General features: G+C 54.5%; 1 protein-coding gene across 1 annotated transcript in view; it reads left to right on the forward strand.

Annotated features, from left to right (window-relative positions):
- Positions 1 to 13912, forward strand: part of LOC308069936 (uncharacterized protein) — a gene marked incomplete at its 5' end in the record, with an annotated part of 93803 nt that overhangs the window by 53807 nt on the left and 26084 nt on the right. The window contains 8 exons of the mRNA XM_080403089.1: positions 2666 to 2710; positions 3587 to 3706; positions 7916 to 7954; positions 8082 to 8135; positions 9078 to 9131; positions 11504 to 11611; positions 12326 to 12379; positions 13458 to 13682. Coding sequence (XP_080259215.1) covers positions 2666 to 2710; positions 3587 to 3706; positions 7916 to 7954; positions 8082 to 8135; positions 9078 to 9131; positions 11504 to 11611; positions 12326 to 12379; positions 13458 to 13682 — 699 coding nt within the window. The remainder of the gene's footprint in view (positions 1 to 2665; positions 2711 to 3586; positions 3707 to 7915; positions 7955 to 8081; positions 8136 to 9077; positions 9132 to 11503; positions 11612 to 12325; positions 12380 to 13457; positions 13683 to 13912) is intronic.

Raw genomic sequence — 13912 nt, forward strand, 5'->3', positions numbered from 1 at the left:
ACCTTCTCACCCACCCTGGGCATCTGCCCACACAACAAGCCATCTGGGATGCCCTGAGCTCGGGGCTGCCCTGGGGGTTCATCTGGATGCTGCAGGGCAGGTCTCCACACGTGGCTGGTTTTATGGCTGTTCAAGGGACTTGGCACTAAATTTGTCACGGATGAGCCAGGCTTCATAGGATAACTGTTAAATTTAGGACTGCTAGCTTCCCCCTCGAGCCATCTCCTTGCTGCTGCAGCTATTGCCTGCAAAAATAGAAGAAAATGGCAAAAGGAACAGATGCTGAAGGATGAAAAAAATCCCAGGAGTGCAGGAAACGTCACGGCATTTGACAGCCCTGCTGCCAGCCGGCAGAAGGGGAGGCAGCACGAGGAGGGGACCCAGCCAGGAGGGAACTGCTTTTCCCTCCTGTAAAAAGCATTGAGATGGGGTTTTCTTGGTTGTGAGCATCCTGGGTGGAAACACAGGTACAAGGAGCTCCATTGGGGCATTAGCAGTTTGAGATGCTGGCACAAGCAGGTGTGGGCTTGAAGCTCTGCCATGGCATGTGCCGTGCATGGTTAGAGCTATTATTGGAGCTAAAATTATGTCCTGAGCATGTCAGCCTTTCCTGATGTTCCGTTACTGCTCCCCAGGGCTGAGGACAAGTGGGGTCTGCCCTTGCTGCTGGTCCCCGAAGGTTCTCCTGCCTCCTTGGGTCTCCATCCCACCAAGCCCCTTCAGCCACCCTGAGACATGGGGGGTCCCAGGCACATAGAGGCTGTTTTGGGGCTGCTGCCCAGCCCTGAATTCATACCCACACGCCTCGCTGCTGCCATGCCCCATGCTCGTGGTGATGCTGGCAAAGGTGCAATGGATGTTTTGGGTGTTTAAATGTATCCTGTGGAAGGGAAACCAAAGAATTGGTGTCCTTGCCTTGGAAAACTTCATTAAAAGGGGTTTTCCTTTGGGAATGGGTTTTTGCTCTGGTTTTGGTGGGAGTGATGTGTGGCTCACCCTTTCACTGCATCATCTCGGGCAGCCTTGCACCTGGGACCTGGGCACAAGGCAGGGTGGGTGTCTGAAGGTGACATCTCTCATTATTCTTGGAGGAAAGCTTTGGGAATAATGGGGGGTTAACATCAACTTTTTCACTTGTGCGTTTTTTCTTCTCCTCTTTCACTGGCAGTTGATTAGGGAAATTGGTGGGGCACAGACCTCCAGCCCTGCCCCACCAGGCTCCTCTCCTTCAGTGCAAGTTCACGTATGTCGTTTGCCACCCTCAGAGATTTTTATGCCTTTGCAAACACTTTGAGTAGCTGTTCCAGTCAGGAGGTTTGGATGGAAGTGTTTATTTATAATCCTGCCGAGTCCTGATAATGCTCTAATGCTGTTCAGGGCATTTCTGGGCTGCAGACCCCACAGACTGCACGCCCTCAGTTCCCGTACCAGTCACCATCCACTGTAAAGTCATTGGAGATCACTGGGGAAAAAACCAACACGTTGTGAGAAATGAAAAGTGTTTCTTTAAAACCTGCTGATTTTTATGATCTTGCTAATCCTCCTTGCAGGGGTTTCATTGTGTTGCCAGTATTCAAAAGCTCCTTGGCTTTCATAGACAGTGTTTCATGGGGGTTCCCAGCTGTCACTATGTCCCCATAGGCTTTGCTTTTTTTTTTTTTTTTTTTTTTTTTTTTTCCCTCAAACTTAGCGCTAGCTGTTTAGCAGCAGAGATGTGGTTTCTGTTTGTAGGCTTAAATTGAATCCTGCTGGAGGCATCTGGTATCAGGGATGACGTGAGTTTGGCCTCTTTACCCATCCCAACTTACCGTTACCCATCCCATCTGCACAAGGCAGCGAGGTCGGGGCTTGCCTCGGTGGTCGCAGGAATGCTGCCGTGTCTGTGCTTGGGTTGTGTTAATTCAGGGTGGATTCCCAGGCTTGGATAAGGCTGTTTGCAAGCTCAGAACAAAAACGACAGCAGTAACTGAAGCCACCAGAGCCGCAGCTCTGCAGCAGACACACAGGTAGATGCTGTGCTGCAGCCCAGCGCGTTATCAGTCTCTGCTGACATCTTCCAGGGAGATTTCTTTCATCGTGAAAAGCCAGGATCTCTCATCTGACTTTGTTTCTGTCTGGACAGATGCTTCAGTAAGCCCTGAAGTGGGGTCACCGCTTGGCCAAAATGCGCTCTTTTGACTAGAGATGGGCTAGATCAGATCTCACACAAGTTAGAAGCCACAGATGTTTGCATCCTTGTCCAAACTACTGTTTGAGTATGTGGACATGATCCAACTTTATGGGATTTTTCCCTAACACTGTCTTTCCTCACCAGGTGTCAGGAAATGTGCTCCTGCTCCCCGGCCACATCATCTGGGGCATTTCTGTGATGGATGCTGCAGGATTACACTGTGCAGCTGCCTGAGCAGAGCTGCTTTCTGATGCCAGGGCAGGAGACTGGGAAGGGAGCAGCATAAAATGGGTTGCACTTTCCACCCGCTGGTCTTTGGGGTGTTTCTTGGAGGCTCGGTGCTGCTGGGTTGCTCTGAATCAGCCGTTTCAGTTCCTGCTTCCCGGGAGCTCGGGTGGCCCTGGCCATGGCACTGGTCACCCAGCCACCGTGGGATCTCCTCTGGTTGTGGGGTCCCCCTTTGGGGTGACACAATGCTCCTTCTTTGCCTTTCAGGGCTGTCCTGGGAGACGTGGACTGGTGGGACCCAAAGGAGACAAAGTGAGTATCTGGGAAAACAGGGGAAGGTGCAGGATGGGGTGTAGGGTCCAGGGCAAATCCCACAGGTGGTTTGGGTTGGTTTGGCTGTTTTTCACCAGGAGGGCAGTGTGAGCTTACGAAGCAGCAGCCTGGTGGCCCTTTGTGTGCATTTGGAAGAGGAAAGAACTTTTTTTACTGGGTATTTGAAGCCCAGGCTGAGGACTAAGCTGTCCAGACAAGCTGCTCTCCTTCCTCTGAGCCACTTCATGACTCTGCAGACGCAGCAGAGCAGAGACAAAGCAGCTTTAGCTCAGGTCACCTGGAGGAGGGATGCTGGCATGTCCCGAAGTTCAGCCCCATGCTATATCCACCAGCTCGTCTTGGAGGGACACCTGTCCTCCAGCACCATGTTGGTCAGACCCTCGGCTGCCCTTCCTGCTCCAGGAACCCGGCACACAGCAGCGCGCACGGTGCAGCTTGGTCTCCTGCAGCACACGGCATTGCCTTGGAGATGCTCTGGATTAAGTGCGGTGCCTCAGTTTCCCCATCAGTAAAACAGCGATAGTGCTCCCAACCACTTTTGCACAGCAGTTTCCATTTTTCCCAAGCTGTAGAGGGTCAGTCTCGTTGCCCCATGAGTCATGCCACTTCTGTGTGCTTTAGCTTCAATTCCTGTGGCATTTAGATGGGTCTGGGCACAGGCACATGTGTGCGAAGCTCATTCCTTTTGCTTTCCATCTTATCATGGTTATTTAGATGTTAAAAGCTGGTTTGAACCCAGGAACGTGCCTAGACCCAGCCGCCACTCAGAGGCTAGCTTGAGTCCGAGCCCGTGTCCAGCCTGTGTTGACTGTTAAGCCCCCGGCTGGTTTTAAGGAGCTGCCCTTGTCTTCCCAGGGGTACCCTGGAGCCATGGGTCGAACGGGCCCCCCCGGTGACCCGGGCCCTGTGGGCATCCCCGGTGTCCCCACCATCGTCCTCTGGAGGAACTCCAGGGAGGACTGGCAGATGTTCACGGTGAGTTACAGCCACAGCAGGCTTGGACTTCCCCGTCGGCTCCTGGGCAGGCATGCCTCTGCTGGGATGTGAGCTGGGAGGGAGGGTTCGCCATGGTTTGAAATCCCGGATATGCAGGGTGGGAAGACAGAGGTGGGGTGGGCAGGTGGGGGCAGAGGGAGGATGCCAAGGCTGCAGCTCGCTGGGGGTGGCTCTGCAGGCAGCTGTGCTTGGTGAAACGGGATCAGCATGTGCCCTATTTGCAGCTGTGCTCACACAGCTCTCGCTTTCCCCTGTGACCGACTGGGAGATCTTGGGTCCCTGTGGTCCACGCACATCCATGACATCCCTAGGTTGGTTCGTGGCCTACCGCTGTAGGACAGGGGCCAAAGAACGTCCAAGCCATGCAGAAGGCAGCCCCTCTCCTGCTCTGCATTACCAGTTACAAAGCATTGCTCCTGTTTTCCACCATATTCCAGTTTCCTGCTGTGCCCCAGCTGTGTGCCGTGGCTTTGGCTCACAGGGTTTGTGCCTGTCAAGCTTCTTGCCAAGACGAGGTATTTTTTTGCCTGAGCTCTGCTGCTGGGGGGGAGCACAGAAGCAGGGATGGCACCTGTGGGGAGGCAGGAGTGCTTCAGATGCTGCAAAACCCCACACACTGCAGAAGCGATCACTGCAGCCACCCAGCCAGCCCCGTCTGGGTTTCCCAGCTCCCTACAGCTAAGCAGCTGCTGTGGTTAATCTCAAACTCCCTCTCAAGCCTTGCCTGAGGCAGGCAGGGCAAGAGCTGAAGGCACTGGCTTTCTAACTGCCTTAGGCACTTCACCAGCCTGGGGCTCCCTGGAGTGGGATCGCTCTCTGCATTGTGCATCTGTAACATCCCTTGACTTATCTTCAACTCATTGATTTGTGAAGTGTGATGGCACCCTCCACTCCAGGACAAATGCCTTTGGTGCTGGCAAGACCATACAGCGAGGAGGACCTCTGCTCTGCAGCACAGCATGTCCTGAGAAAGGGATGATGCTGGCTGGAGGTATGAGGTGGGGAGTGGCCCTGTGCTGGTCTGGCTCTGAGCCTGGACTGACTGACCAGAAGTCCTTGGGCCAGACCTGCCCCTTGCAGTTTTGTGTTGGCTTAGGTCAAAGCATCGGCAGATAAATACCTTCCTTAGAGAGCAGATTCCCCCTGGGAAGGGCAGGAAAGCTGATCATTGGGCAATACCTTGGTTGACCTGGAGGACCTCCATGTTCTCCTGTCCTCCTGCTGCTCTAGAGCAGGTGCTGTGCTGTTATCGATGCTCACAAGACCGATTGCAGGCACACAGTGTGGGAAGAGAGTAAACGGGGAGAGAGGAGAGCAAGCTGCAAGTGTTGGCTGGAAGAAGCTGGCAGTGCCAGAGAGCATCTCCATGCCTGCGCCAGGGCAGTCACCTCCCTCCCAGAGCATTTGGGGTGGACACCTGCAGAATCGATTCCTGTTGTCAGAGCGTGATTACAGCACTTCGCAGGGCTGCTGATGCTCTTTGCTCCGCACACTCAGTCAGAATTGCATATTTTTTTTCCCCCGCCTGCATTTGGAAAGGGATCTCGGGCTTTGTTCTTCTGCAGGCAGAAGTGCTCATGCCTATGGATGTTGCTGCAGACTGTGATTCCTCTGGTGCGCCGTTCCTTTGGTGCTTAGGTGCTGGGAGTGCTGGAGGGAGCAGACACTCGTCTGGGTTTGGGAAGCTGAAGCTGGAGGGCTGCCGGGGCCCTGGCCGCAGGCTCCCGGCGGGTTGTGTGCTGGCACTTGGCCCGGTGCTTTTGGCAAAGTGCCGATCTCGAGGGGAAGGCAGTGCCTGGCAGGGATGACGTGGGGCACCCAAAAGCCTTTCTGGGCTATTGTGTCTGTGGCCATATGACCCCCGCAGCACCGGTGGCGGCGTTTTGCTCAGCAGCAGGAAACGGGAGTGCAAAGCTGTGGGCTGGGATTTGCTAATCTTTGTTGAGATAGCACAGGGGTGAAAAGCTGGGTTCTGTGGGGATGGGGGGGGGGGGGGGGGGGGGGGGGCTGTCTGTTCTGCAGTCCCCTGTAACTTACTGGGGGGCTGGAGAAATGTTGTGGCTTGGGACAGTGCTGCTTTTGCCAGCTGAATGCTTGTGATTTGGGGGCTGCAGGGGGGGACATTCTGGGCATTTGGGGTTTGTTGTTGGCTCAGCCTTTGGAAATGCAAGTCAGAGGAGCTGCTTCTCAGGCTGGGGGATGTAATGCGGTATGATGGACCAGGAAAGCAAGGGGCATCCCAGAGCAGTTATGGCTGTTGGGATGCTCAGTAACCTGTCCTGCTCCTTCCCAGTAGAAGAAGCCTTTGCCATTCATGGAAACTGAGCAAAACCAGCTTCAGGCCACCGCAGTTCCAACCCAAGCCCCTGTCATGCGTTTATGTTTACAACATGTTGACAGGCCTTGGGTTTGCCAAGAAGTTGTCTCAGTGTAGCTCGACGGGCAGGAGCTGTTGCAGTCTTGTTCTAGCAGTGCTGACTTCAGTAGTGGTGGAGTCCCAGAAGCTGGGGAATGAGGTGGGAGAACTGGAGCTCCCATAGTTATTAGGGAGCTTAATCTACAGTACTAGAGTCCTTTATCTCTCCCAGTATCTTTAAAAGCAAGAGGTCAGGCTGGGAAATGAGGGCTGGTAACCTTAGAGCAAAATAAAATAGTGCTTCATGCAAAAAAGAAGCAACCTTTAGGTATGTCCTGCTACTGAACAGTCAGCAGCGATGCAGTTCTGTGGCTGTGTGGCTTTGTGGCCGTGGGGAGGGAAGGTGGGCACAGGGTGGGCTGGGGAGGGTGGCTGAGGCCATGCTGCAGGGCATGACCTGCTCCCCGAGGAGCTGTTGGAAGGGTTTTCTCTGCCCTGCTCTCGGGCTGGAGTTTTACAGGAGGATGGATCCATACAGCAGTCGCTCCCCGTCCTCCATCCCCTCTATCTGCGTATGATCCCGCTGCCCGTCACACTGCTCCCTGCTGACCAGAGCTGCAGCGAGCAAAGTACCGACTATTTCCTGCTGAAATTGCAGAAGGCAATTAATTTCTCTCCCCTCTCCTTGGCATCTGGTGCTCTGAAATATGAGTTCATGTCTCCTGTGGGATTTTTTTCCCCCCCCCCCCTTTTTAAAAGGCTGGAATATATATTTTTTTTAAGCCTAATGAAACAATATCCTGTCCCAAGTGAATCTGAGTTCACTGATTCCCGAGACAAGCAAAAGCTTTGGCCATGCTCCAACCACCTAAAAAAGTTTTTCTGAGCATCTTTTGAGGGAAATGAGAACTGGCTGGACAAGAGGACTATGGCCTGGCCCTGGAAGGCTGGCAAGGATTGCTCCCGTTCACTCACGGTAATCAATTCGGGATCAACTTGAAAGGAACCAAGATGCCTGCTGCAGCATTAGAGCTAGTTAAATGCATCCATCCATCATCTGCCCCCGAGAGCCCCGCTCATTATTAGAAATATTTCCATATGTTGAAAGGTCTGTGTTTATTTTCGTTAATGAGTTCCTTGGCTTTTTCCCTTCTCTTCTCTCTGGTATCGGAGGATGGATCTTTGGAGGGGGGGACAGGAGGGGGTTTCCCGGCGCCCCTGAGGCTGAAGCTGGGGAGCACGTGGAAATCTTGCCCCTCCAGCTGCTTAGGACTGGGGTGATGGACAAGGGGGGCTTTTCTTAGCCTTTGATGCAAGCCAGGATTTGGAGGAGCTCTCTGGACCATATGTCTGGGCTCACCGTGGGAAGGAGGAGGGAGGAGCAGGAGCAAAGGTGGGTTTTGCCTCCTAAGTGTCTGTGGTTTGTGGTGCATGGGAGGGCAGGAGGATGGCTGGTAGCTGGAGATACCTGACGGTACCTGCACTCACCAACAACATGTTTCTGACCTCTCCACATGCAAAACATTTTTGGTGTCCCAAGGCTGCAAGATCATCCACAGGGAAGCTGAATTTCAACAAACTTCAGAAGAAGTGGACTCTGTCTTAGTTTGCTGATGAGGCCAATAGTTCCTTATCTCCTACACATTGTCCTTAGATTAAGCCTTCTCCTGTGACTTGCACAGAAGTAATATAAAAAAAAGTGGATTAGAGGACTGGTTCACTGCTGTCTTCCCAAACAACAGGAAAAAAGTGTTGAAGACAGCAAAAAGGGATTTGGGATTGGGTTTTGGGGTTTTTTTGACATATTGCTTTTTCTCCCATTCTCCTTTCAGCAATCATCATTTTACCAGCTTCTGCATGCAGGCTGGCCGGTGAGTATAGCTGTTAAGTAACTTTTTCTGGTTTGTTTTTCCCTTGGCTTGGTCAGCTGCGTTTTTCTTCTCTCCAAGCACTCTGTCAGTGAGATCTGTTTTACAAGTGTTTCTCTTTTTCATTTAGAGAAAACCTGGAGCCCCTGGCCCCCCTGGACATCCAGGGAAAACAGGAGCACCTGTAAGTAAGAAAAGCCCTGGTGTCTCCACCGTGGCTGGGTGGCCCCACTGCCACCCTGGCTGGCCCGGGGCACCCTGCAGGGTCAATGGCCTCAATCACTTGCACAGTCCTGAGCTGCCCCAAAAAGTATCTGCTGCCCGGTGGCTTCTGGCATGCTGTAATTAAGGGCTTTGGGATTAGGTTTCAAAGAAGCCTAATGGTTTGCTTGTCTGCTTTCCACCGAAACCCAGATGATGTTTGATATCTAACTCCCCGGGTTTTGTTGGCAGACGCAGCCCCTGCCCCTCTGTCTCTGCCAGCTGATCCGTGCTGCCTTGTCTTCCCCAGGGCATCGGGTTCCTGCCCTCCTGTTTGGATAGGGACCATGTGGATCCCTCCCAGAGGCACAAAAGCAAGCCAGAGACCAGCTGATGCAGTACTTGAATGGGGCCAAGCCCCATGCTGGTGGGTGTGCAGCCCTGTGCCCATGCAACCCTCAGGATTGCTGGGTGATGCTTGCCCACCCTGGCATCTGGCCTCTGCAATAAGGGCAGTGCCATGAGGCAAAAAAAACAAAGGCAAAACTCCCTGTCCTGACCTCCTGTAGGGCACCAAAGCTGTGGGGAGTGGGGCACCAAAGCTGTGGGGAGTGGGGCACCAAAGCTGTGGGGAGTGGGGCACCAAAGCTGTGGGGAGTGGGGCACCAAAGCTGTGGGGAATGGGATCTGTTGCTGCCTCCAAGCCTACCCTGGCCACGGACCCCATGGTGGTGGGCAGGGTGGTGGGTGCGCTGAGGGATGCGAATCCTCCCACTCTGCCCTTCCCAAGGCTGCCTCTGCATTGCTTGTTGTCCTCCCCGTGGCAGCCTCTGCAGGGCTCCAGCTGTCCTTGGCACGGAGCAGGACCGGGGGGAGGGCGGAGGGGGGGGACGTGTTTTTTGACTCAGTCCCTGTTTGCACACAGGGACCCTGTGGAGATCCAGGGGAGCCTGGTGAGAAAGGCCAGCGGGGATATGCGGTAAGTGGGGGTGCTGGCTGGGGGTGGGGGGGAGCTTGGCTGCAGGGCAAGCCCAGTTTGGAGAGGCTGAGCGTGCCCTCGGGGCTGTCCTGGGGACCCTCGGAGACCCTGCCCCTCTTGGATCAAACCCGGGAGCACTGGGTGAGGGAGAACTGTAACAGCCAGGTGTGCTGCTGGTTTGGGAATGGTGCAAGGAAATGTGTGCCTGGTTTGAAAGCTCATGGGAGGTGATGTCCCCTCCCCCTGGGGACCTTGCTGTGGCTGGCAGGGGTGGCTCTGCACAGCAGACTCGTTCCCCTGACTGAGTCAGTGCTGTAGCTCCTCTTGCCCTGTGCTTGCAGCACCCTGCTCCAGCAGGTACATGGTCTCAATGGCTGCTCAGCACAGTCCCTTTGGGTGCTGGACTCTGCTGTGTGTTACCTGATGCCCTCCCAAGCAGGTGGACACGGGTTGGCACAGTTGTCCCAAAAGCATTCTGTCCTTTTGTCACCTGCTGAAAGCCACCCACCTCCTTCCCCGTGGCTCTGGCTGAAGGGATGTGCAGTACCTGGCCACCTCCCCCAGGACTGACCGAGTGAGCCCATGGGGTTTGGATGCCCTGTGGGTAAAAGGAAAGGCAAGCAGATGTCCCAGTCTCCCAGCATCGCTGGAGCTTTCCAAAAAGCTTATGATAAAAGTTAGAGTCAATATCTTGGGCAAGAAAGGGAGCTACACCACCAGGCGCTGCGTGTCTGCTCTCCTTTGTGTATCCTGTCACCCTGTCACCCCTGGCCCCACTCTTATGCAGCAGGGGTGCACCCCAGGGATAGTATTTTACCAGCTGCTAACATCTGGAAGGCATCACTGACTGTGTTAAGCCGGTTGAGTGTAAACACTGGAGTCTGTCAGTATAGCTTAACGAAAAAGTGCCAAAGTTATTCTCCATCTTCACATAAACAGGATCTGCGAGGAGAGTCAGAAGTTCGGGGTGGGGATCAGCACAGAAACGGAAAGGAGTAAATTTTTTCCACCCATCACAGTCCATCTGCAAGCCTGATGTCTTCAGTTCGGGGGGCTGTGTCACAGCCACAGCCCTGTCCCCAGCTCCTTGCTCTCCTGCTCTTGCTTTGGCATCTGCCAAAGGCTTTGTGTGGCAGGTTTCCAACAGGGAAACTCAACTCTGCTTTGGACTCGGCTCTTGACCAGTCTGGGGTGGTTTTTGTTAGCGTTCATGTTTCTACTAGATGTTGGCCCAAGAGGTCTTTGATGCCTGTTCAGGCTCCAGCAGGTCTCCGCTCCCTGCTCTCACTGCCTGGGGCAGGCTGATTGTATGACACCGGGGGTGAGGAAGAGGAGGAGGCATTTCATCCACCTGCACCAGCCCCAAGCACCGTTGGGTTGGGTTGGGTTGGGTTGGGTTTGCCCACGATCTGTTTTGTATTTGGCCTGTCTCCTTGGGCTCGCCTGCCACAGTCACAGCCCGAGGTGCATCGCAGCCCAGGTCTCTTTCTTGCAAAATTGCAAATAACAATAAATATTCCCCAGAGCAGGGACAAGGAGTGGAATGGGGCAAAAAAGCTGGCTTTGGGGCTGGGTCCCCCAAGCATACATGACCACTAATGAGCATGGGGGATGCACGTGGGTGGCTGTGCGAGGCTGGAGCCCTTGGGGGAGGGAGATGGAAAAACAAACCTCCCCAAAACAAGCTTTTATATTTTCACAACCAGATTCTTCACTTGAGAAGTAACTGAGGCAGCTGCATGTTTCTGCCCTTCCTTCAAACTCTGACTTTGCAAACTAGAACAAAGTTCAGTTTTTGGACTTGACCAAATGTTCCAAAATTTTTGAGAAATCGAAAGTCAAAGTGAGTTGAAGGGAAATGTCCTCTCTTTGTTCCAGACTGCGCTTTATCTTACCTTAATTCAGAATAGTCCATGAGCTAAGGGATAAAAAAGCTGCCTGTAAGCTTTAGCTGGTGATGCCCAGTCCAGAGGATCTGCTCAGGCTCTTGCATATGGGAAGGCATCAGAAATGGCTTTGAGCATAAGCCCCAGAGCAAGAAGCAGATGCAAAGGGTTTTCGCTTGCCCTTCTCTTAACGTATTGCTGCTTCTTTGCCTTCTGCTTGCTTTCTTTCTTGCTGTATAGCTGCTGGTTGTGACTCTCCCACGGTTTCAGTCGGAGAGCCTGGGCAGACCCACATGCCCAATGTTTACAGGGCCTGGATCCATGGAGGTTCTCCCCCTGCCAGCCTCCCCGTCTCCTTGTGAGGTATTTGGTGTTCAGCAGGTATTGCTGCAAAAGCAGGAGGCAAGGAGAGCTCAGCATGTCATTTATTGGTTTCATAATGATGTGGATTTTTTAATTTTCTGTGCTTGGCTTTTTTCTACCCAGGGTGAACCCGGGCTCCAGGGCTTGCCAGGACGTGTGGGTTACCCCGGCTCAGATGGCTTCCCTGGCCTGGATGGCAAACCTGGGCCGTGGGGGCTGCCAGGCGAGCAGGTGAGCTGCAGGCAGGGCCATGGCATGGCTGGTGTCGAGGGGAATGTGCATCCCCAAGCCCTGGGCAGGAGGCAAGAGGCTCCTAATGCTGCTGCTCTTTATGTTCCCTTGCCTCCTTCAACTGAAATATTCCTCCTAAGCCTACAAACCCAGGCAGTCCTGGATTAATGCCTCAAGTTTCATGCTTCCCCCCTAAAAAAGCTGTAGAACGTCACGTGTGTCTGTTGAGGTGCAACTGGGATAGCCTGAGCGCTGCAGATCCTGCACTGCGGGCGGCCTGAGCATGAGGGCTGGGCTGCTCGTCTGCATCTGAGCCTTCCAGTTGCTTTTACAGGAGAAAATAACTGGGAGAGGGGAAGAAAGAAATGAAACCAATTATGGACTGCCTGGATAGAGTTCAAGCCATGAAACTGGTCACCTGGTGGTGTGACAGTTCTTGCCCTTTTCCAGACCCCTGGCAGCAATCCCTGGGGAGCACGGACAATGCACCTGGGCTTGGAAGCTTTCTCAGGGGGGCTGTTGGAGGATGGTATCAGGGGCTGGACCACACTGAGAGGTTTGGGGGTCCCAGCAGCCCCCTGGGAGTCTGCACCAGGGTGGCCGTGGGCAGGAGGCAGCACAGTGGGGAGGGGGGAGTGGGTCTGGAGCTGGACATGGGTGGGAGGCACAGGGCAGCCCCTCAATGCCTGCTTGGCTCCTTTTCCCTCTCCCCAGGGGCTGCAGGGCTTCCAGGGTGACCGGGGACTGGCTGGCGAGAAGGGAGAAGAGGTAAGGTGGCTCTCACTTGCTCAGCACTCGGTGCTGTGGGCACACCTCGGTGCCAGCCCCAGTCTCAGTCCACTTAATGCCAAGCAATAAGAGCTTTCCAGTACTGGTTCCACTGGTACTGCACCAGCAGCGCCTGGTACCCGCATGCCCCCGGGCCTGCAGCCACGTGTGCCAGCCTGATGTGATGTTACAGGGTGGGATGCCCTATTGCCACGCTCCAGCCGTGTGGGGTCTGGCTGGCAGCTGCCCTCACCGCTGCGCCCGCTGTGCAAGCCCCCAGGCAGCGGGGGCTGCTGGTGCACGTCGCTGCGGTTCCTCTCCAGGCTGCTCCCAGGGTTTGTCAGCCACGATATAAAATGTTCATAAAAAAGCAAGTGCTTTTTTCCCCCTTTTCCACCACCCAGTCTTTTTAAGGCAGGTGTTAGCTAAAAGTTTTGGAGCTGCCCAGGAGATTTTGGGCTCCTTTGAGGTCTGATCATAGTGGGGTGTTTGAAACCTAGTTTCTTCTTTTTTGAAACAGCAGCCCCACACAGTTTATCATATAGCTTTTCTGGCCTGGACTTTGTACCTTCTGTGCCTGTGAGCATCCTCCAAGCATCCAGACAGAGAATCTCTTGCCCCTGGGCTCAACCTCCGTGCACTTGAGCACCCAGCAGCTGCAGACACGTGAGGCTTTGCACCGCTCGCATGGGCCCGTGAAGCTTTTCTTCTTCTTCCCCACAGCCACTGTGCACAGCTCAGGGCACCATGGTGTCCTCCAAGGCACAGGCGATGCCACCCAGCGTGGCGCTGCTATGGGGAGCCCTGTCCCAGCCCTGCGGGTGCTGGAGCACACCTCCGTGTCACCATTGGGTGCAACACTAGCTTGGGGCACGGGAGGGGAGCAGCCACAGTGGGGTGGCACTGTGCTAGGGACAAGCAAGCAGCCAGGCTTTTCTTCTGGGGCTGCCTCATTTAGCAGAAGCTTGAGGGTCCCCATCCCCCAGTACCACACCAGCAGCCCTTTGGGGCACAGCAGCCACATTTGAACTCCTGGTGGTCCAGCTGGGGTTCATACATCCTTGTTGTTCCGTTTCAGGGTTTCTTAGGTGACCCTGGACCAGCTGGGGAGAAAGGAGAGAAGGGAGCCAAGGTGAGGGTGTCTGTCCTTGCTTTTCACAGCCCTGCCTGGGTTGGGCAGGGGGTTGCTCCTTCCCTGCCATGGCCCCCCAGCCCCAGGTCTCTACTCCATCGCTCAGGCTGCTCTTGGCTTTTCCAGGGCGTGAAGGGAGAAAATGGTCTGCCAGGTCCTGCAGGGCTTCATGTGAGTTAATGGAAAAGCTGATGGCGGGGGGGGGGGGGGGGGGGTCGTTCCCTGCCACACAGGGATTGCTCCTTCCCTCCATCTCCTTTCCTGGGCCAGCACCTTTGCTTCTCAGTGATGGTCCCGAGCTCCATCCCTGGCTCCAGGCCACATTCTGGCTTTGAGCAAAGCCCTCATGGTCTCTGTGTTTTCACTGACCTTCCTGCAAGGGATGGGACAAAGGCAGCTGC

This window comes from Falco punctatus (genome assembly GCF_963210335.1).
Source record: "Falco punctatus genome assembly, chromosome: 9".
Taxonomy (NCBI): domain Eukaryota; kingdom Metazoa; phylum Chordata; class Aves; order Falconiformes; family Falconidae; genus Falco; species Falco punctatus.